The sequence below is a fragment of the Bubalus bubalis genome, chromosome 16 (assembly GCF_019923935.1).
Source record: "Bubalus bubalis isolate 160015118507 breed Murrah chromosome 16, NDDB_SH_1, whole genome shotgun sequence".
NCBI classification, from domain to species: Eukaryota; Metazoa; Chordata; class Mammalia; order Artiodactyla; family Bovidae; genus Bubalus; species Bubalus bubalis.
In genome coordinates, this window is record NC_059172.1 from 5,609,369 (window position 1) to 5,633,594 (window position 24,226).

Below are 24,226 nucleotides of genomic sequence, written 5' to 3' on the forward strand. Positions count from 1 at the left end.
AATTGTCCTTGACAATTATTGAAAGACCTCCAGACATTTTGTTGCATTCTCCTAGGCATTAGGGCTAATCAACAAAGTGCTTGACATCTCCTCAGGGAGAGTCTCAAAGGTAAGGGAATCCATATATTGTTCTCAAAGCCATGTAAGAAATACAAGAAGTCAACACAGAAACTTCATTACAGGTAAAAATAATATTGCATGTGGTACAATATGCTACCAATATCCACAATATTTCAGTGACATTTGCCAAGTTCCACTTTAATTCTATGACATAGATTCTACATTTAGTTATGGGATAGGTGGTGGGGTGAGGACTGAAATAAATTATATGTATTACATCCTACTTGACCAATTCTTCACTTACCCATCACTATAGCCATGACAGAGACATAAAACAACAGTCCAGAGAATATGTTTATATGGTGAAGAAAATCTCTTTCAGGTAAGTTGCTATCACTATTAGAAACAAATAAACATTAAAAACAAAACAAAACAAAACTATGTATTTGACATTTGAGAACTATTTCCAGGTAAGATAGACTCATTGAATTATTGACTCTTCATGTATCTTTCCTCAAAACTGTGCACACTCTTTTCCATTATATGTGGTAATAAAGAGTTTTAGATAATTTACACTATTGACCCAGATTAATCCTTTGTTTTTGTTCAGTCACTAAATCCTGTCTGACTCTTTGTGACCCCATGGACTGCAGCATACTATGCTTCCCTTTCCTTCACTATCTCTTGGAGTTTGCTCAAATTCATGTTCACTGAGTTAGTGATGATATCTAGCCATCTCATCCTCTGCTGCCCTCTTCTCACCATAAATGAAGGCACTGCAGAAACTGTATTTATAGGCATATATGTTCTATACATGGACATACATGTCCTATACATAGTCAGGCATGTTCTGGTATGACTCACCATGTGAACAAATTTAATTCCCACTGTGGTCCATTATGCATTTCTTATTCATACACTTATTCATAACTGTCAGGTGTGCTAAATTCAAGTCAGTACCACCTGAAGGAAAATATCTTTCACAGACTATGTTTGAGTAGTGGGTTATATGAATTTTGGGAATTTTTGGTTTGGAAATTTATTGTATAATTAGCATATGCATTATATCCTAGACAGCATATTAAAAAGCAGAGACATTATTTTGCCAACAAAGGTCCATCTAGTCAAGGCTACGGTTTTTCTAGTAGTCATGTATGGATAAGAGAGTTGGACCATAAAGAAAGCTGAGTGCCAAAGAATTGATGCTTTTGAGCTGTGGTGTCAGAGAAGACCCTTGAGAGTCCCTTGGACTGCAAGGAGATCCAACCAGTCAATCCTAAAGGAAATCAGTCCCAAATATTCATTGGAAGGACTGATCTTGAAGTTGAATCTCCAATACTTTGGCCAGCTGATGCAAAGAACTGCCTCATTTGAAAAGACCCTGATGCTGGGAAAGACTGAAGGTGGAAGGAGAAGGGGACAACAGAGAATGAGATGGCTGGATGGCATCACCAACTCAATGGGCATGAATTTGAGTAAACTCCAGGACTTGGTGATAGACAGGAAAGCCTCATATGCTGCAGTCCATGGGGTCTCAAAGAGTCGGACACAACTGAGCAACTGAACTGAACTGAACTATATCCTAGGATAGATGCATTTTTTAAATGCCATTCTGTGATTATGTCTTATAAAGAATAAAGATAGAACTTTAAGGAATAGTATGATAATTATTATAATACCTAAAGTTTTATGATTGTTTAGCTTCTCGGTTTTGCTTCGTTATCTATATTTACATATCTCTAATTGTCTATGTTTCTATACCTATACTATAGTGCTTGTAAACTCGGATATTATTGTGACTACTGGCTCAATATTGTTACAGGTTGTGTATATGATATGTTAAGATATTGAATGCTTTAATTGGCCTATAAACATTACAAGCCAATAGCATTTCAACTGTCAGTTATGGCAGCCAAAATGTCTCCAGACAGTGGAAAAATATTCTTTGGGGGAGTAAAATCACTCTAATTGAGAATAGCTGATCTACCTTCATATCTCTGTCTCTATTTATGTATATTTTAATGTGCAACAGATGGACTTACATTTAAATATTCTAAACTGGAAATTTAAATTTATCTTACTTACCAGTTCTGCATACTAACACATCTAAGAAGATATTTTACACAAAATCTATTGACTCTGCTGCTGTGTCTACCCAGAATAGGTTTCCTCATAAACCTGGATGGAACCACACAATGGAACAGTGCTGAGTGAATTCATCCTTATGGGAATCGCAGACCGCCCTGAGCTGCAGGCTCCACTGTTTGGGCTCTTCCTCATCATCTACATGATCTCTGTGGTGGGCAACTTTGGCATGGTCATCCTCACTAAGGTGGACTCCAGGCTGCAGACACCCATGTACTTCTGTCTCAGGCACCTGGTTTTCACCGATCTTGGTTATTCAACAACCATGGGCCCAAAAATGTTAGTAAATTTTGTGGTGAATCAAAATAAAATCTCCTATTACTTTTGTGCTACACAGCTCAGTTTCTTTCTCGTGTTCATTATTAGTGAGCTTTTTATTCTGGCAGCAATGTCCTATGCCTGCTATGTGGCCATCTGTAACCCTCTGCTCTATCCAGTGGTCATGTCGCAAATGGTATGTCAAGTGCTGGTGGCAATGCCATATTTCTATAGCATATTTGAGTCTCTTCTTATCACTGTAAAGATATTTGACTCATCATTCTGTGGCTATAATGTCATCAGACATTTCTACTGTGACAGTCTTCCCTTGTTATCTTTGCTCTGCTTAAATGCAAGTGAAATTGGACTGATTATTCTTATCTCAGCAGGTTTTAATTTGATTTTCTCTCTTCTGATAGTTCTTGTATCTTACCTTCTTATTCTTGCATCCATTCTTAGGATGAGCTCTGCTGAAGGCAGGCAAAAGGCTTTTTCTACCTGTGGGTCTCACCTGACGGTGGTCACAGTGTTCTATGGAGCTTTAATATTCATGTATGTGCAACCAGAGTCCCACCATTCATTTGACACAGATAAAATGGCATCTATATTTTACACTCTCATTATCCCTATGCTAAACCCCTTGATCTACAGTTTGAGGAACAAAGGTGTAAAACATGGCCTACAAAGTACATGGAAAAGAATATGCAATTATTTCTCTTAAGTCTTGTGTACAATATGAATCATATAATTTAGGTGATGGGCTTCAAACTGTTCTCTGTGTGTCTCTAAAAAGAATAAAAAGTATGGAAATGTTCAGCACATATTTAGAAATTGCCTTCTAAGGGCTGGTCATACTTCTATGTGCTATATATACTTTAGCACCCAAAGGGGGAAAATATCTGCCTTTCTTGAGGGGAAGAGATGAATTACAAATATAATTAAGTAAATAGCACCATACCTTAGAATGAGTTAGGACACTCTAAGGACAAGTAAAGAGAGTCAAGTGAGAAAGAATAGCATATATAAAAATATTCAAATGATTATCATTATTCCCAACTATTAGAATAAATTTCCTAATGTCTACATGTGTTTGTGCATATACATGTGGTTTTATGTAAGCACATACTTCTGCTTTTATTCACTATACTTCTCTAAAGCATGTATTAAAATTAAACTTATGGTGGTTTCTAGGAGGCTCAGTGTAATAAAATGATTTGAATTCATCGTTCATCTGAATTAATTAAGAGGCTCTCTTATCATGTGGAAGAGTTTAGGATCCTGCTCTGTTCTCATCAGTTAAGTTGCTTTTATATATGAGCCCTAGAAAGTCTTTAGACTCAGAACACTTAGCAATTCAGTAACTCACAGCATCTTATTTATCTAAATCAGTAAATTTAGATAAATAAATTTCTCTATAAATTCAAGTTCAGTCACTCAGTCATGTCCGACTCTTTGCTACCCCATAGGCTGCAGCACACCAGGCTTCCCTGTCCCTCACCAACTCCAGGAGATTGCCCAAACTCATGTCCATCACACCAGTGATGCCATACACCAACCTCATGCTCTGACGTCTCCTTCTCCTGCGTTCAATCTTTCTAAGCAGGAGGGTCCTTTCCAATGAGTCAGTTCTTCACATCAGGTGGCCAAAGTATTCTCTGAACCAGGTATGTTTTCTTAATTGTCTTTAATAATATTCTGTACTTGAAAGTTGCTAAGACAGTGGGCCTTAAATATTCTCACCTCAGAAAAAGGAATGATAATCATGCAACGCGAAAATGTTCAGTTCAGTTCAGTCGCTCAGTCGTTTCCAACTCTTTGCAACCCCATGAATTGCAGCACGCCAGGCCTCCCTGTTAGCTAGTGCTAAATTGTAGCCATATTGAGCTATATAAATGCATCAAATCAACATGTTGTCGATTTTAAATTTAAACCATATTAACTGTAAATTATGTCACAATAAAGCCAGAGGGAAAAAAAAATTAAATTTCTTGAGATTCTCCCATGGAATCTTTGAGTTATATTTTTATATTTTATTGGGATCTTGATTTCCAACTGCTTTTTGATCAAACAAAATAGTTACATTTCCTTATCTGTCTGAAAAACAAAAATATTTCTTATTTAAAATTTGTGTTTTAATTATTTTTGTACTTTTGCATAAGAGGTCTACTCTATGCTGAACTAGCTTTGTGCCTTTGTTATGGGATAATCTTCTTCAGTATTGGTTCATAAGAGCGTGTAAAAAATCTTTTACTATGTATCCATGCATATATGTGTACCATAATGCATATTTCATTGTAAAATATTTTATTATATTCTATAGTTTTTATTCTATTGTTTGATTGCCATGGTTTGATCATATCATTGTAGCAAACAAAAGGCAAAATTCCATGATTTGGTCAATATTTCTAGGAAAAATGTAATAAGATATGTAACAATTTGTTTATATATGATATGCATACAAATATCTTCCCTGGTGGCTCAGACAGTAAAGCGTCTGCCTGCAACACGGGAGACCCGGATTCAATCCCTGAGTTGGGAAGATGTCCTGGAGAAGAAAATAGCAGCCCACTCCAGTATCCTTGCCTGGAAAATTCCATGGACTGAAGAGTGGTGGGTTACAGTCCATGGGGTCGCAAAGAGTTGGACACAACTGAGCGACTTCACTTTCATCCTCTTCAAAATTATCACTTTTTTGTTTAATTTTGTATTTTTAACATTTATGAAATTTTATTTACATCATAGACAGACTGCACTGTTCTTTGTTCACCATCCTTAAAAACTCAAAAACATTCTTACTAATTCAAGAAAAAGGCAAGTAGGACTCTTCCTTCCCATGATATTGACATTTTAATGGAGGTGGCATTCAATATGGCAAAGAAAAAAAATAAACAGTCCAGATTGGAAAGAAGGAATTTAAATTGTATTTATTAGTATATGATGAGATTGTACAGGTAGAAATATAAGCTATAAAAAAAAAACGCATTGCATTAAAAGGTGAATTTCAGTACACACAATAATTTTTATTTCTATATACTACAATGAAATATTAGAATTGAAATTGTTAAATGTTGTTGTTATTGTTCAGTCAACAAATCACATCTGACTCTTTGCGACCCTATGGACTGCAGGATGCCAGGCCATTCTATCCCTCATCAGCTCCTGGAGTTTGCCAAGTTCATGCCCATTGTATTGATGATTCCATCCAATCATCTTATTCTCTGTCACCCTCTTCTCCTTCTGCCTTCAATTTTTCTCAGCATCTGGGTCTTTTCCAATGAGTCGACTCTTCACATCTGCTGGCCAGAGTTTTGGAGCTTCATATTCAGCATCAGTCCTTCCGATGAATATTCAGGGTTGATTTTCTTTAGGATTGCCTGATTTGATCTTCTTGCAGTCCAAGGGACTCTCAAGAGTCTTCTCTAACACCACAATGCAAAGGCATCGATTCTTAGGCTTTCTGCCTTCTTTATGGTCCAACTCTCACATCCATACATGACTACTGGAAAGATCATAGCCTTTTTAAATTGTTAAACACCTGTTATATTTTCATCATAATTATGAAATCCTTAAAGATATATACAAAATATGAAAGCCTGTATGGTAAAAATTAGAAAATATTCCTGAAAGATATTAATTGAGACATAAACAAATGAGATCTTACCATATTTATTTACTGATCTATCCAATATTAGGTCAGTCAGTGCAGTTCAGTCACTCAGTCATGTCTGACTCTTTGCGACCCCGTGAATCGCAGCACGCCAGGCCTCCTTGTCCATCACCAACTCATAGAGTTCACTCAGACTCATGTCCATCGAGTTGGTGATGCCATCCAGCCATCTCATCCTCTGTCGTCCCCTTCTCCTCCTGCCCCAATCCCTCCCAGCATCAGAGTCTTTTCCAATGAGTCAACTCTTTGCATGAGGTGGTCAAAGTACTGGAGTTTCAGCTTTAGCATCATTCCTTCCAAAGAAATCCCAGGGCTGATCTCCTTCAGAATGGACTGGTTGGATCTCCTTGCAGTCCAAGGGACTCTCAAGAGTCTTCTCCCACACCACAATTCAAAAGCATCAATTCTTCGGCACTCAGCTTTCTTCACAGTCCAACTCTCACATCCATACATGACCACTGGAAGAACCATAGCCTTGACTAGACGGACCTTTGTTTGGCAAAGTAATGTTTCTGATTTTGAATATGCTATCTAGGTTGGTCATAACTTTTCATTAAAGAGTAAAGGTCTTTTAATTTCATGGCTGTAGTCACCATCTGCAATGACTTTGGAGCTGCCCCCCAAAAGTCTGACACTGTTCCCACTGTTTCCCCATCTATTACCCATGAAGTGATGGGACCAGATGCCATGATCTTCATTTTCTGAATGTTGAGTTTAAGCCAACTTTTTCACTCTCCATTTTCACTTTCAACAAGGGGCTTTTGAGTTCCTCTTCACTTTCTGCCATAAGGGTGGTGTCATCTGCATATCTGAGGTTATTGATATTTCTCCTGTCAATCTTGATTTCAGCTTGTGCTTCTTCCAGCCCAGCTTTTCTCATGATGTACTCTGCATAGAAGTTAAATAAGGCTGACAATATGCAGCCTTGATGGACTCCTTTTCCTATTTGGAACCAGTCTGTTGTTCCATGTCCAGTTCTAACTGTTGCTTCCTGACCTGCATACAAATTTCTCAAGAGGCAGGTCAGGTGGTCTGGTGTTCCCCTCTCTTTCAGAATTTTCCACAGTTTATTGTGATCCACACAGTCAAAGTCTTTGGCATAGTCAATAAAGCAGAAAGAGATGTTTTTCTGGAACTCTCTTTCTTTTTCTATGATCCAGCAGATGTTGGCAATTTGATCTCTGGTTCCTCTGCCTTTTCTAAAACCAGCTTGAACATCGGGAAGTTCATGGTTCACGTATTGCTGATGCCTGGCTTGGAGAATTTTGAGCATTACTTTACTAGCGTGTGATGAATGCAATTGTGCGGTAGTTTGAGCATTCTTTGGCATTGCCTTTCTTTGGGATTGCAGTGAAAACTGCCCTTTTCCAGTCCTGTGGCCACTGCTGAGTTTTCCAAATTTGCTGGCATATTGAGCGCAGCACTTTCACAGCATCATCTTTCAGGATTTGGAATAGCTCAACTGGAATTCTATCACCTCCACTAGCTTTGTTCATAGTTATGGTTTCTAAGGTCCACTTGACTTCACTTTACAGGATCTGGCTCTAGGTCAGTGATCACACAATCATGATTGTCTGGGTCATGAAGATCTTTTTTGTACAGTTCTTCTGTGTATTCTTGCCACCTCTTCTTAATATCTTCTGCTTCTGTTAGGTCCATACCATTTCTGTCCTTTATCAAGCCCATCTTTGCATGAAATGTTCCCTTGGTATCTCTAATTTTCTTGAAGAGATCTCTAGTCTTTCCCATTCTGTTGTTTTCCTCTATTTCTTTGCATTGATCGCTGAGGAAGGCTTTCTTATCTCTTCTTGCTATTCTTTGGAACTCTGCATTCAGATGCTTATATCGTTCCTTTTCTTCTTTTCTTTTCTCTTCTCTTCTTTTCACAGCTATTTGTAAGGCCTTCCCAGACAGCCATTGTGTTTTTTTGCATTTCTTTTCCATGGGGATGGTCTTGATCCCTGTCTCCTGTACAATGTCACGAACCTCATTCTATAGTTCATCAGGCACTCTATCTATCAGTTCTAGGCCCTTAAATCTATTTCTTACTTCCACTGTATAATCATAAGGGATTTGATTTAGGTCATACCTGAAAGGTCTAGTGGTTTTCCCTACTTTCTTCGATTTAAGTCTGAATTTGGCAATAGGAGTTCATGATCTGTGCCACAGTCAGATCCTGGTCTTGTTTTTGTTGACTGTATAGAGCTTCTCCATCTTTGGCTGCAAAGAATATGATCAATCTGATTTCGGTGTTGACCATCTGGTGATGTCCATGTGTAGAGTCTTCTCTTGTGTTGTTGGAAGAGGGTGTTTGCATTGACCAGTGCATTTTCTTGGCAAAACTCTGTTCATCTTTGCTCTGCTTCATTCCGTATTCCAAGGCCAAATTTGCCTGTTACTCCAGGTGTTTCTTGACTTCTTACTTTTGCATTCCAGTCCCCTATAATGAAAAGGACATCTTTTTGGGGTGTTAGCTCTAAAAGGTCTTGTAGGTCTTCATAGAACCATTCAACTTCAGCTTCTTCAGCATTACTGGTTGGGGCATAGACTTGGATTACTGTGATATTGAATGGTTTGCCTTGGAAATGAACAGAGATCATATTGTCATTTTTGAGATTGCATCCAAGTACTGCATTTCGAACTCTTGTTGACCATGATGGCCACTCCATTTCTTCTGGGGGATTCCTGCCCGGAGTAGTAGATTTAATGGCCGTCTGAGTTAAATTCACCCATTCCAGTCCATTTTAGTTCGCTGATTCCTAGAATGTTGACGTTCACTCTTGCCATCTCTTGTTTGACCTCTTCCAGTTTGCCTTGATTCATGGACCTGACATTCCAGGTTCCTGTGCAATATTGCTCTTTACAGCATCATCCCTTTCTTCTATTACCAGTCACATCCACAGATGGGTATTGTTTTTGCTTTGGCTCCATTGCTTCATTCTTTCTGGAGCTATTTCTCCACTGATCTCCAGTAGCATATTGCGCACCTACTGACCTAGGGAGTTCCTCTTTCAGTATCCTATCATTTCGCCTTTTCATACTGTTCATGGGATTCTCAAGGCAAGAATACTGAAGTGGTTTGCAATTCCCTTCTCCAGTGGACCACATTCTGTCAAATCTCTCCACCATAACCCGCCCATCTTGGGTTGCCCCATGGGCATGGCTTAGTTTCATTGAGTTAGACAGGGCTGTGGCCCTAGTGTGATTAGATTGACAAGTTTTCTGTGAGTATGGTTTCAGTGTTTCTGCCCTCTGAAGCAAATTTGGCCTTAGAATATGGAATGATGCCCTCAATATTAGGTAAATACGACAATTTCTCAAATCAAACACAAGTAAAATTTAAGCAGAAATTCTTTTTTTGCTAGGAATTGAGAAGCCAAACCCAAAATACATAAAGGAGCTAAAATCAAACTATATGAAGCAAAAATCTAGAATAGCTGAACTCTAAAAAGAGGAATAAACTTGTATTATGAACATTAAGACATGGAGTAATTATATCCAGTCTTATTCCAAAGCTACAATTATTATTATTTTTTAATTCTGCTACTGATATAAAAATTGGTAATATATATCAATGAAAAGATATTGATAGATCAGAAATAGACTCGTGTATATGAACAATAAATGTTCCACAAGCAAAAGAGAAAAAAAAAAGAAAAAAGCCATTTTGAGGAGAAAGGATAGACCTCTCAACTTCTCCTTTCATCTTGATTATATCCTGAGACCTTGTAACCAGGGGGATGTTCCCTCCAGTTTCTGCTGACTGAAGATGCTGGTTGTCAGGCTTGCATCAGGCCAGCTGGCTGGGGCCAGAGTCATGAAGTGACAGGCAGCATTCCTTTGTCCAACCATACCAGTTCTCAGTGGAGTTAGTCTTAAGAACGAGTTCCAGTCCATAAGGGAACTTTGTCACTTTTATCTTCATTGCTGAAAAATATCCAGTTCTGGAAAAATCCAATCACAGTATTGCCTACTTGTCACAGTTTTGTAGTTCTGTGGCTGGAGGCACACAAAGGACTTTACTTTCTTAGGCTATCTTTGGAAGGAACTCTGGACCATGGGGAAGGAAGCTGCATATTTTGCCCTTCTTTTATAATGTCTCTTGCTTCCATAGACAAGTCATGTCATCATTGTTTAGCCACTAAGTGTGTCCAACTCTTTCCTGACCCCATGGACTATAGGCCTGCCAGGCTCCTTCTGTTAATGGGATTTCCCAGGCAAGAATACTGGAGTGGGTTGCCATTTCTTTCTCCAGGAAATCTTCCTGACCCAGGGTTTGAACCTGAATCTTCTTCATTAGCAGGTAGGTTCTTTACCACTGAGTCACCAGGGAAGTCTATAGATAATGACATACAAAGGCCTATTATTAATAGTTTTGAGTTAATGAAAAGGCTTGGGCCTTCCAAGGGGCCTCAGTGGTAAAGAAACCTCTTGCCAATGCAGGAGACCTGAGTTTGATCTCTGGGTCCAGAAGATCCCCTGGAGAAGAAAATGGCAACCCACTCCAGTATTCTTGCCTGGAAAATCTCATGGCGAGAGGAGCCTGGCAGACTACAGTCCATGAGGTTGCAAAGAGTGGGAAACCACTTAGTGACTAAACAAACAAATGGATGAATAAGCAAAGTATGATTCTTAAGTACTCAATGAGTGTAATCACTTACGTGCTAAATTGGATATATATTTTTAAAACATGAGTTTGAATACTCCAACTTCGTATTTAGGTATTACTTTAATATTGCATTTGACCTGCAATGAGCTTTCAGTACAAAATTGATTGCTGAGGAAAAGCAGTGAAGGTTAAAACAAATCACATACCTCATTGGATGACATTCAAATTTAGAGTCAACGTTCTAAAAAATCCTATCCTAGACACTTAAACCAAAACATAAGTAGTTGGAAAATCATCAGATTACCAGATTATTGTTAAATTAAAGAAAAGAAGACATCTCAAATTAATGAATTCACATCTTTCTATGAATGGAAATCTGCAAGCGTCTGGGCTCAGTGAAATTATTGCTTTTATATTCCCAGAAAAGTGAAGGTGAAACTGTTAACTGCTTCAGTAGTGTCCAAGTATAAGGAAAAAAAAAGAAAACAAAACAAAACAAAAAACTAATAAAATTCATAGACATTTCAAAGAAAGAAATGAAAACATCCCTATTTGCAAAAGATATGCTTTCTAATAAAAAAAATTTCCACAAAACTGAGGAAAATAAAACAATCTGGAAAACATGAGTTTACAAAGGAGACATGATATGTGATTAACAAAAATTATATAAATGTATTTATCTCTATATATAGGTATTAATAAAACAAGACCATTTACAGTCACTTCATATCTGATGAAAATGTACATAAAAACTAACAAAGCCTGCACAGGATTTGTATGCTGAAAAGTACAAATCCCAATTTTAAAAATCAAAAGAGATTTGAATAATTTAGTAGATATATTTAGCTCAGATCAGTATACATAAGAAAATTCTTCCAAAATTGATCCATAGGTTTAATGCAAACCTAAATAAAATCTCAGCAAAATTTAGTGCAGAGGTGATTTTATACTGAATTTTATTGAAAGGTTAAGGACAGAACATAGATGAAAACACATTTTAAAATTTAGTATAACTAGGAAAAAACACTCCTTCATGTTAGGGTTAATTATATAACCATAAAATCAAGATTTTGATATTGGTAGAAACACAAACATATAAATTAATGGAACAGAATTGGCAACACAGAAATAGATTTTTATAAGTAGTTCAACTAATTTTTCATAAAGTTGCAAAAGTAATTCAAAAGAAGAGGTGTAGCCTTTTAAAATCATTGTGCTGAGCTAATTAGGGATATAGAGGAAAAAATAAGCAAGCAAATAAATAATGTTGACCTAATACAATAATTAACTCAAAATGAATAACAACTTAACTGTAAAAATGCTAAACTATGAAACATTTAGGGCTTCCCTGGTGGCTCAGTGGTAAAGAAACTGCCTGTAGTGCAGGAGACTCCAGGTTGGGAAGATTCCCTGGAGAAGGAAATGGCAATCCACTCAGTATTCTTGCCCAGAGAATTCCATGGACAAAGGAGACAGGCAGGTTACAGTCCATGGGTTCACAATAGAGTCAGACATGACTTAGCAACTAAACAACAGCCACAAATAAAATATTCAGATAAAACAATAGGGGAAAATCCATATCTAGGATCTAGGCCTGGTGAAGACTTCATAGCATGCATATGTGCTCAGTCCCTCGGCTGTGTCCAACTTTTTGAGACCCCATGGATTGTAGCCCACCAGGTTCCTGTGTCCATGAGATTTTCCAGGCAAGAATTCTGGATTGGGTTATCATTTCCTTCTCCAGGGGCTCTTTCTGACCCAGGAATAGAACCTGCATCTCCTACCAGGTAAGCAGATTCTTTACCACTGAGCCACCTAAGAAGCCCATCTTTAATTCCCTATTTTTCAATAATTAGATAGGACAATGTTTAAACACTTCTATACCATCATTCATTTGAGAAGACCGCTGTGGACTTGCAGACTTAATGGGCCTGCCCTAGAGATAGGTTTAATTAAAAGACTTGCATACTACAAAAGGAAAGTTAGCCAAGAATAAAAAAAAAAAAAAAAAAAAGGAAAGAAAGAATTGCCCTAGAAAATTGGAAAGACAATCTCCAGATATTTTGTTGTAGTCTTAGGACTTTAGGGATGATCAGCACATTCTTTGACATCTCCTCAGGGAGAGTATCCAAAGGTGAAGGAGATCCATAAATTGTTCCACTTAGCCATGTAAGAGCCACATGAGGGAGTCATGACAGAGACTTCATTACAGGTAAAATGATGGAGTATTTCATGTGATGTCTTGTTTCCAATATGCTGACAGCATTTCAGCGACAGGTTCAAAGTCTCACATTAATTCAATGGCAGCGCCTGAGCGAAATGAGACCATTTCTGGTTCAGTTCTCTCAGGAATAGGACTCCTCTTGTCTTTTCATATTAATTTTTTGAAAATATTCACATATTTACAGACTAAACCCTGAAAAGCATTTCTGAAACATCATTGTGATACCCATTTGTATAAATAATGATATCTCTAGTGAAAGGCAAAACTAAGAGTAAATAAAGCAAAACTAAAGATGCATGAGGGCTTCCGTGATGGCCCACCTGGTAAAGAATCTGCCTACAATAGCCCTGGTTCCTTCCCTGGGTCAGGGAGACCCCCTGGAGAAAGAAATGGCAACCCACGGCAGCATTTTGCCAGAGAAACCCCTTGGACAGATAAGACTAGCAGGCTACAGTCCAGGGGTTACAAGAGTCAGACATGCTTTAGCAACTGAAACACCACCACTGCCAAAAACACATGAATATTTAGAAACTGGCAAAATTAAGAAGCCTCATGTATTCAGTCTCTTATTGTGATGTTCTTCTAAATTCTTAGTCATTTAGTGCTCTGGGTATTTTTTTTGTAACTGTTTCAATATAATTTAATATTTAATGATTATGTACATCAGTATATAAATATGATTATTTCTGGATCTCTTGATGAGACAGAAGAGCATTTCCACCTTACAATGAGATGTGGAAATTGCTATTTGGTTATTAGCAGGCTTTTAAGTACCTAGTTTTATGGCAATGGTGCAATTTTCAGCGTGTCCTTCAATTTCAAGTGGAATCTGACCGCAAATTAGATAAAATTATCTCACAGGGCACATCTTAAAAAAATTGACAATCAGAATTTAAAAAAAATTTTAAACTCTGAGATAGCTATTTGGGTCTATCCATAGAATGATAAAGCTGTGACAAAACAACCAAAAACGTTTCTATCATTTCTGACCTTTACAGGAAACTTGGAATTTACAAAGTCTGATTTTTTTTTTTTTTGGCTTTTCATAATTGCAAAACAAAGACAAGAAAACAAGATTTATACTACTTCTTATTACATTTACTGAAGATATTTATCCACAATAACTGTTGATTGATATACATTTCATGTTTCTAATATTAGAAAATTGTTTGCATCAAGTCCAGGTAGACTATCAGGAGGTCTTAAAATTGTAAACAATATTTTAAGTGAGCAAAATGCTAATTTCATGTAAATACTTTTATATTTAATGTTATAAATTTTAAAATAGTGAAATAATATGTAAATTAAAAAATTAATTTTCTTACAGAGCACTCAGAGACTGCAGTCATTGAAAATTTATTGTAGCCAATGTTATTGATATTTTTTAAAGGAGGTGTTTATGCTGACAATATTTTGCACCTAATAATCTTTTTACCTTGATCTGCCATTTACCTCTTACTCTTGTGAGTTAGTTGCTTAGATATACCTGACTCTTTGAGACCGCTGGCTCTTCTGTCCATGAAATTCTCCAGGAAAGAAGGCTGGAGTGGGTAGCCATTCTATTTTCCAAGGTATCTTCCCAACCCAGAGATCAAATTCAGGTCTCCTGCACTGCAGACAGATTCTTTATCATCTGAGCCACCAGGGAAGCCCACCTCTTATTCTGGTACATTTGTACTATGTATATTATTATTATATTTAGATACACTTTTATTTGATTTTATAAAATGTTGACTTGTGTTTTGTATTACATTATCATTTGGTGGAGTTTTGTGGCCTTAAAATACACAAAAGTTAAGTAACAGCCCTATTCCATGTGTATTCTTTTATTCACGTCTACAGTATTGTGTGGGGCTTCCCTGGTGGCTCAGTGGTAAAGAATCCACCTGTCAATGCAGGACCTATCCCTGGGTCAGGAAATGGCAAACCCACTCCACTAATCTTGTCTGGGAATTCCCATGGACAGAGGATCCTGGCAGAATACAGTTCATGGGGTCACAAAGAGTCAGAAAGGAATTAGTGACTAAACAACAGCATAGCATTGTGTGACACAGTAACCTTACACATTTTTTTTTTTTTTAAAGCACAGCATCTTCTTTTCCAAAAGGAGTTTTTAATGAATCTTCATTATGTGGGGAAAAAATGCCAATGACTACTCTTTCTTTCAGTTTGTTTAGATCTCCTCGCATTCTCCTGGGCTCATGCATGACAATGTATATTTGAATCGGTACATACAAATTAATATATGCCAATTGTAGTGAAAATGCTCCTAGGGAAAGATTATATTTTAGGAAAATTTGCATCATAATGAACTTTCATTTTTGCTAACGTAGTAAATAAAACTAGAGCATAAAGAATCCACTTTATGGACTTTAAAGGTCCAATTTTAGTCCTGCAGAGGGGAATAGTGAAGGGCTTGGACTAACTTAAATATGCTCCATTCTACTCGACCTAATCCTAACCTATTGATCATTATATCATAGCCTCGACAAATAAGATAATGTCACAGTGCAGAAGAACTGATGCAAAAATACATAAAAAAACTCTCTTTGAGCTAAGTTATTGTCACCATGTAATATATATATATATATATATTTTTTTTTTTTTTACCTGAATTCCAGGTAAGCCTAAACACATTGAATCCTTTAATTATTTTTCTCTCCCAACCACCCTGTAAAGAAATATCGGTTTTGCATAAGAAAATAAAGATTTTCAGATAAATTATTTGCCCAAAGTAATCATTTGTATATAACATAAAAGAAAATATAGCAGAGGTTATATCTATATACTGGAGAAGGAAATGGCAACCCACTCCATACACTTGCCTGGAAAATCCCATGAATGGAGGAGCCTAGTAGGCTCCAGTGTGTTCTGTACATTTTTGGAATTTATGGCTTTACATTTTTATCATAATTCTCATACAATTGAATAATATAATTTTAATATGTATTAAGTGATATGATTAAGTGAACTATCAAATATAATTTATAAATATCACAATGTGATTGCAATTATATAAATGACTAGTAGAAAACTTTAAAGATGTATCAGTTAAGTTTATATATGTATAAATTTATATATGAAACACACTTTTAATTTTTATTTCATTTCTAATGTACTTCTATGCATATATTTCTGTATCTTTATCTATGTATCTATAGGTATCCACACCTATATGTGTATCTATATATTTATACAGGGCTTCCCAGGTGGCCCTAGTGGTAAAGAATCTGCCTGCCAAGGCAGGAGACATAAGAGATACAGATTCAATCCCTGGATCAGGAAGAACCCCTGGTGAAGGCATGGCAATCCACTTCCGTATTCTTGTCTGGAGAATCCCATGGACAGAGGATATTCATCTATCTCTGTATTTATGTCTAGATATACCATCTATACCACTCTTGTTTTTCAGCTTTAGCACTACTGAGATTTTGGACTGATAAGGGGTGTTATGAGATGTTTAGAAACATAACTGACTATGGACAACTATATGCAAGTACCACTCACCTTCCAGCTGCAATAACAAATATGTCTTTCAGATGTTGAGAGTTGTTATTTGCTTAGTAAAATAACTCCTATTTGAGAACTAATGAATATCCCAGGCTCTGTCTCTGTCTTTATTTATGCATATTATTATACATAGGATATGGGATTTTAAAATATATCCTGTTTTGGGAAGTTAGGATGTATTTTACTTATACAAGCTTCACATATGAAAAATCTTCCAGGTGATAATACATGAAATCCACTTACTATGCTTGATGTCTCCACACAGAATACATATCCTGATAAAGCTGCATGAAAACACAAAATCTAACTGTGCCAAATGAATTCATCCTCATGGGAATCACAGACCACCCTGAGCTGCAGGCTCCATTGTTTGGGCTCTTCCTCATCATCTATGTGACCTCAGCGGTGGGCAACTTGGGCATGGTCATTCTCACTAAGATGGACTCCAGGCTACAGACACCCATGTACTTCCTTCTCAGACACCTGGCTCTTACTGATCTTGGATATTCAACAGCTGTAGGACCCAAAATGTTGGCAAATTTTATTGTGAGTCAAAATTCAATCTCCTATTATATGTGTGCCACACAGCTGGCTTTCTTCATCATGTTCATTATAAGTGAATTTTTTATTCTGGCGGCAATGTCCTATGACCGCTATGTGGCCATCTGTCAACCCCTGCTTTACACAGTCATCATGTCACAAAGGGTGTGTTGGATACTGGTGGCAATCCCCTACATCTATAGCACATTCGTGTCTCTTATAATCACTGTAAAGATTTTTAATTTATCCTTCTGTGGCTACAATGTCATCAAACATTTCTACTGTGACTGTCTCCCCTTGATATCTTTGGTCTGTTCAAATACGCAAGAAATTGAGCTGATCATTCTGATCTTCGCAGGTGTTAATGTGATCCTCTCCCTTCCGATAATTCTTACGTCTTATTTGCTCATCCTTGTAGCCATTCTCAGGATGAACTCTGCTGAAGGCAGGCACAAGGCTTTTTCTACCTGTGGATCCCACCTGACGGTGGTCACAGTGTTCTTTGGGGCTTTGATATTTATGTATGCTCAACCAGAGTCCAGACACTCCTTTGACACTGATAAAACAGCGTCTATATTTTACACCCTTGTTATCCCCATGTTAAATCCCTTGATCTACAGTTTGAGGAACAAAGATGTAAAATATGCACTACAAAATGTGTGGAATAAGCTTTGTAACATTTCCTCTTAAAGCCTACGTACAATACGATTCCTATCACTTAGATTCTGGGCTTCAAACATTTCTCTGTGTGTCTTCAAATGGACTAGTGAACACAAATGCGTTCAATACACTTTTAGGGATTGGCTCTTCTGCGCCAGCAGCACGTTTATGCGCTGCACCTACACTAGCGCACAAAGTCCGGAGAGTATCTGCCTTCCTTGCGTGAGCGATCAATCAAAATGTAATAAGTAAGTGCCATTACACAGGAGAACCGGTTAGGAAACTACACAGTGTTCACGCAGGTAAGGAGAGTGGGTATGCTGTGTGTGAGAAAGGAAGAATCAGTTCAGCCGCTCAGTCGTCCAACTCTGCAACCCCATAAACCACAGCACGCCAGGCCTCTCTGTCCATCACCAACTCCTGTCCAACACCAACCCAAACCCATGTCTATTGAGTCAGTGATGTCATCCAACCATCTCATCCTCTTTCATCCCCTTCTCCTCCTGCCCTCAATCTTTCCCAGCATCAGGGTCTTTTCCAATGAGAAAGGAAGAATAGTAGATATAAAAAGTGAGTTTAAATGTTTATTGCTTTTCTCAACTACTAGAATAAACTTCCCCATGGCTATGTGTGTGTTTGGGCATGTGCATATGTTTTTGTATAAGAACATCTATCTGTTTGAGCCTCCATACACTTCTAAGGCATATGAAAAATTAAACTTTCCTGGAAAAAGACATGGCAACCCACTCCAGTATTCTTGCTTGAAAATTCCATGGACAGAGGAGCCTGGTGGGCTACACTCCATGGAGTCACAAAGAATTGGACATGACTGAGAACACAACGCAAAAATGAAACTTATTGCGGTTTCAAGGAGGCTCAGTGAAGCGAAATGATTTGACCTCAGCAATTATCTGAACTTTCCCAGATGTTTCCATACTGCATGGAGGAGGTTAGTGTCCTGCTCTGTTATCAGTGAAGTTACTTTCATACATGAGCCCTAGAAAGCCTATTAACTCAGCACACTTTGCAATTCAGTAACCTACTAAATCAGCACAATATTTTATTTCAATCAGTTCATTTTCTGTACCAGTGGACATTCCAATTAAGATCAATTTCCTTGATTGTAGTTAGCAATCTTTACTGTATATCTGAAGGCTAAGAGAGCAATATTTAAATGCTTTCATCACAAAAGGAAAGGTAATATGATGGAGGTATTGTTGGTGGCAGTGTTCAATCACTAGGTCATGTTTAAGTCTTTGAAACCCCATAAATGACAGCACTCTAGGCTTCTCTGTCCGCCACTATATCCCATCTTTATTGTTTAGTTGGTAAGTCATGTCTGACTATTTGGGACCCTGTGGACTATAGCCAGCCAGGCTCCACTCCATGGGATTTCTCAGGCAAGAATACTGAAGTGGGTTGCCACTTCCTTCTCCAGGAGATATTCCTGACCCAGGGATCGAACCTGCATCTCCTGCATTGGCATGCAGATTCTTCACCACTGAGCCACCAGAGAGTCCCAGAGTTTGTTCAAATTCATGTCCATTGTGTCAGTGATGCTATCTAATCATCTTATCCTCTGCCACTCCCTCCTCCTTCTACTGATGGATGTATTACCTCATGCTAAGTTGTAATCATGCTGCAGTGCGTAAGAGTATCAAATAACATCTTGTACACCACAAACTTACACAATGCTGCAAGTCAATTATATCTCAGTGATGCAGAAAAAATAAATCTCTTGAGGTCTCCCATGGACACTTTCAATTGTGTATTTATAATTTTTGGAGATTTTTATTCCTAACTGCTTCTTTTTGTTTAATGTTGTTGTTCAGTTGATAAGTCATGTCCGACTCTTTGAGACACAACGGACTGCTGCATTTCAAGCTTCCCTGTCCTTTGCCATCCCCCTGAGTTTGAGCAGACTCATATCCTTTGAGTCATTGATGTTAACTAACCACCTCATTCTCTACCACCCCTTTCTCCTCTTGCCCTCAATCTTTCCCAGTATCAGGATCTTTTCCAATGAGATTACTCTTCCCATTAGGGGGCCAAAGTAATGGAGCTTCAGCTTCAGCATCAGTCCTTCCAATGAATATTCAGGGTTGATTTCCTTTAGGATTGACTGGTTTGGTCTCCTTGCAGTCCAAGGGACTCTCAAGAGTCTTCCCCAGCACTACAATATGAAAGCACCAATTCTTCAGCGCTCATCCTTCCTATGGTACAACTCCTACATCTGTATGACCACTGGAAAATCTATAGCTTTGACTATATGGACCTTTGTTTCATGAGGTTGTTACATTTCCTGACCTCTGTGAAGATCAAGAATATTTCTTGTTTAATATTTGTGCATCTTTACATAAGTGGTCTATTCTATACTGAATTAGACTTGCTGTCTCTTTCACGGGGTGACTTTCTTCAATATTGGCTCATAAGAGCTTATGATATATTTTTATTAAGATCAATTTGATAATTCTTCTTATAAGAAGCAAAAGAAGGTAACTCCATGATTTGTTCTATAGTATGTTTCTAGTGAAAGTGTAGTAAGATAAATACCACTATATAAATATTATGTATTGTGAACTCTCCTAACCCTTCTAAATTTCCACTTTCTTTGGTTATATTTAGTATTTTTAATGCTCATGAAAGTTTATATGCATCATAGTTTAAACACTTTTTTTTTACCATCACAGATTAAATTCTTTATGTAGTCAATCAAATTCAAATTAAAATATTTATTAGAATAAAAAATAATTATAGGTACTCTTTTGAGTGAGGTAAAATGTAAGGAATTTATATAGTTGATTTTTTTAAATTACTAAGAAAAATATGTACTGAATATAAACATTCCAAATATAAATGCAGAAATATTTTGGGTTTTGGAAAATGTATGTTGGACAAAGATACAGTAAAATGATGATTATATATTGATAGCTTCTGAGAACATGAAAATGTTTAAATTAATATTTTTGGATATGTACTTTTCTAAATTATCTTCAGTGGCTATGTGTGATTTTTATAATAGAAAAAAGTAGAAGAATCTAATATCTGGATTTGAAAAAAATAAACTGTGACTATATATAATCCCAATATCCTATTTCTAAAATAAATCTTGCTGTACATTGTGTAGTCCCTCCAAAGATGAACCAGAAAGAGAACAAAATATGTAGAGATTTACAAAGTTTGCTAATATATATTTTTTCCATTTTAAATGTTATTCTTCAGTCACTAAGTCATGTCTGACTCTTTGTGACCCATGAACTGCAGCTCGTCAAGCTTCCCTGTCCGTCACTATCTCTTGGAGTTTGTTCAAGTTCATGTCCATTGAGTCAGTGATGCCATCCAACCATCTCATCCTCTGTCACCCTCTTCTCCTCCTGTCCTTAATCTTTCCCAGCATTAAGATCTTTTCCAGTGAGTCAGCTCTTTGTATCAGGTGGCCAAAATATTGGAGCTTCAACTTCAACATCAGTCCTTTTAATGAATATTCAGAAGTAAGTTCCTTTGTCTTTAGTCTTCCCAGATATATTTAGTGACTTGCCTACAATTGCTGCTTTTGGTTTAGCCTAGCATATAAACATTTGTATGATCAGTTGCTCAGTTGTGTCTGACTCTTTTTGACCCCATAGACTAGCCCACCAGGCTCCTCTATCCATGGAATTCTCCAGGAAAGAATACTGCAGTGAGTTGCCATTTGCTACTCCATGGGATCTTTCCAACCCAGGAATCAAACCCCGTTCTCTTCTGTCTGCTGCATTGGCAGGCAGATTATTTACCACTAGGCCACTGCAGCGCCCATATAAGCAATTAAGCCTACCCATTTCTTGGATCTTAATTAGTCTGGTGATGACTCCCATCTACATGTACAATTACTAAATAAAATATATATGGTTTGGTCTTGTTAATCTTATGTCAATCTAATTATTAATCCAGGCAAGAGCCACTGTGTAAAGAAGATGTTTTTCTTCCACTTGAGCTATTGATTGATTGATTGATTTTTGTGTGGTGATCAAAGCCCAGAAACAGCAGAAATGTCCATCCATTTGAGGTCAAAAAACCTAGAAGAGTAGAGGAAAACTTTCATCACCAAAAATGCAATCACTTTTAAGTGAAAGTTCATGGTAGCTGTATTTATCACAGTAGAAAAGTGGAAAGAACCCACAAGTATTTCAATAAGTGAATATTTAAACAAATTATCATCAATATCATGGAATATTACTCAACAACATAGGGAACAGATGATCTATACACACAAAAGTGCCAAAGAATCTCAAGAGATTTATGTTGAGAGAAAATTCCAATCACTATTTTCTATATGAAAAAGTGTAGTAATAGAAAAGATTAGTGATGACCAAGGGTTGGGAATGGTAGCAGAGGAGGAAAGAGGTGTGGTTAAAAAGGCAGGCACAGGGAGTATGTGATGACACAGGTGCTTATTGGAATGGCGTAACAGACTGGAATAACTAAAATGGTAATTTATGCAGTGAAGAAAAAGAAAAAAAAGCAGAAGTTGTAAACAGCCATGTGATAGAAAGTCACGATGAAATAAGAAGTGCTGTGTTGTGCTTAGTCGCTCAGTCATGTCTAACCCTTTGCAACCCCATGGACTGTAGACAAGCAGGTTCCTCTGTCCATGGGATTCTCCAGGCAAGAATATTGGAGTGGGTTGCCACTTCCTTCTCCAGAAATAAGAAGTAACAGTAAGTAACTAATTTCTGTCTCTGAGAGATAAGTAAAAACAATCACATGGGCAACAAAGCAAGGGGGTGACACTTCATATCAGCATAACACATTATTTTAATTTCCTAAATATATTAAATACTGTAATAAAACAATGTTGAAAATTTCTCCACAGTCACACATTTGAGGAGAACCTGTAGAAATACTGACTCTTGGTGGGCATGCCCTATCGATGCAAGATTTAATCAAGAGTCTTGTGTGCTACAAAAGGAAAGTTAACCAAGAGTTAAAAAAATATATAAATGTATGTATATATATGCAAAGAAAGAAGGGATGTGGATGGAAGGAAGTCAGGAAGTAAGAAAGAAAAGAAAAATGCCACAGGAAATTAAAAGACAATCTCTAGACATGTTGTTTTGCTCTCAATACTCTAGGGATAATCAACAAATTGCTTGGCATCTCCTCAGGTAAAATCTCAAAAAGTGAAAGAAATCCATAAATTCTTCTCACTTAGCCATGTCAGAAATACAGGTGAGAGTCATGAGAGATGCTTCATTACAGGTAAAATTACAGGATAGTTCATGTTTTGCCTCATTTTCAACATCAACAATGTTTCAGTGACATATTCAAAGTTCCAGTTTAGCTCAATGGCAAAGCCCAAGCAAAATGACACCGCTTTTGATACCATTTTGTTTGTCTTCTACTACTCCATAATTCCTGAGCAGGAATAGGACCTCTCTTCTTGTCTCTTCATATTAATTTGCTGAATATTACTCATAGGATGACAGACAAAATGCTGAAAAGCATCTTTGAAACATCACCATGATATTTATTTTATATAAACAACGATATCTCTAATGGAGGGCAAAGTAGAGAGCAAATGACACATAACAAAAGAGATGTGAATTTTTAGAAATTGGGAAAATTCAGAAGCTGGGGGTATTGTCTTTCTTTTTTAACTCCTTCCGAATTCTTAGTTATTTAGCACTCCTCGTGCTTTTTTGTGTCCTCCCCTGAACATCATTTAATATTTAATGATTATTTAAATAAATGTAAAAGTATAATTCTTTCCAGATCCCTTGATGAGGCAAAATGGAATTCCCACCTCACACTGAGATGTAGAAAACATTATTTGCATATTAAGAGACTTCTAAGTAGCCAGTTTTATGGTAATGGTACAATGATCAACATGTTCTTTGATGTCAAGTGAGATCTGACCAAAAATATATAATTATCTCATGAGGTACAGCTTTAAAAAAATAACAACTGATATTCAACAAAGATGTTAACTTCTGAGAAAACTATTTGGTTTTCATAGAATGCTAAAGTATGAGAGAGAAACAAAAACACTATCTTTTCTTATATTTACAGGAAAATTGAAATTTGCTAAGTTTGTATGTTCTCACTTTCATAATTGCAAAACAAAGCAAAGAAACAAAAACAAGTTTCATACTACTTCTTATTAAATATATTGAAGATATTTCTCTAAATTTATTCTCTAGTGATGCACATTTCAATATTTCTGATATAAGAAAAGTATATACATCAAGGCAAGACTGGTGATTAGGAGGTCATAAAATTGTAAGCAGTATTTTTAGTGAATTAAATGCAGATTTCATGTAATCATTTTCACATGTAATGTTATAAAATCGTGCTTTTATTCCTTTTCTTATAGAGATCCTTTAGCGATTACTGTCACTGTAATTTTTATTGTAACCTGTATCATTTCTATTTCTTTAAAGAAACAATCAGGCTCACAATATTTTAAATTTAATAATTATCTATGTTAATCTGCCATCCACTTCTTACATTGGTGTATTCTTGATGTGTGTATTATTAGGGACCTTCAGATATATTTTTATTTGATTATATAAAA

At 36.8% G+C, this 24,226-nt stretch overlaps 2 protein-coding genes across 2 annotated transcripts; both read left to right on the forward strand.

Annotated features, from left to right (window-relative positions):
- Positions 1-2,242: 2,242 nt before the first annotated feature.
- On the forward strand, positions 2,243-3,184 carry LOC112579419 (olfactory receptor 8K3-like). The gene has a single exon (XM_025265860.3). The coding sequence runs from the start codon at positions 2,243-2,245 to the stop codon at positions 3,182-3,184; it is 942 nt and encodes a 313-aa protein (XP_025121645.3).
- Positions 3,185-16,761: 13,577 nt separating this feature from the next.
- On the forward strand, positions 16,762-17,703 carry LOC102403248 (olfactory receptor 8K3-like). Its single transcript, XM_006040090.3, has one exon. It carries the CDS (start codon positions 16,762-16,764, stop codon positions 17,701-17,703), a length of 942 nt encoding a protein of 313 aa, XP_006040152.3.
- The last annotated feature ends 6,523 nt before the right edge of the window (positions 17,704-24,226 follow it).

Bases quoted from the DNA above. Each gene is read 5' to 3' on its own strand.
- LOC112579419 (XM_025265860.3), top strand. From the start codon at position 2,243: ATGGAACCACACAATGGAACAGTGCTGAGTGAATTCATCCTTATGGGA.
- LOC102403248 (XM_006040090.3), top strand. From the start codon at position 16,762: ATGAAAACACAAAATCTAACTGTGCCAAATGAATTCATCCTCATGGGA.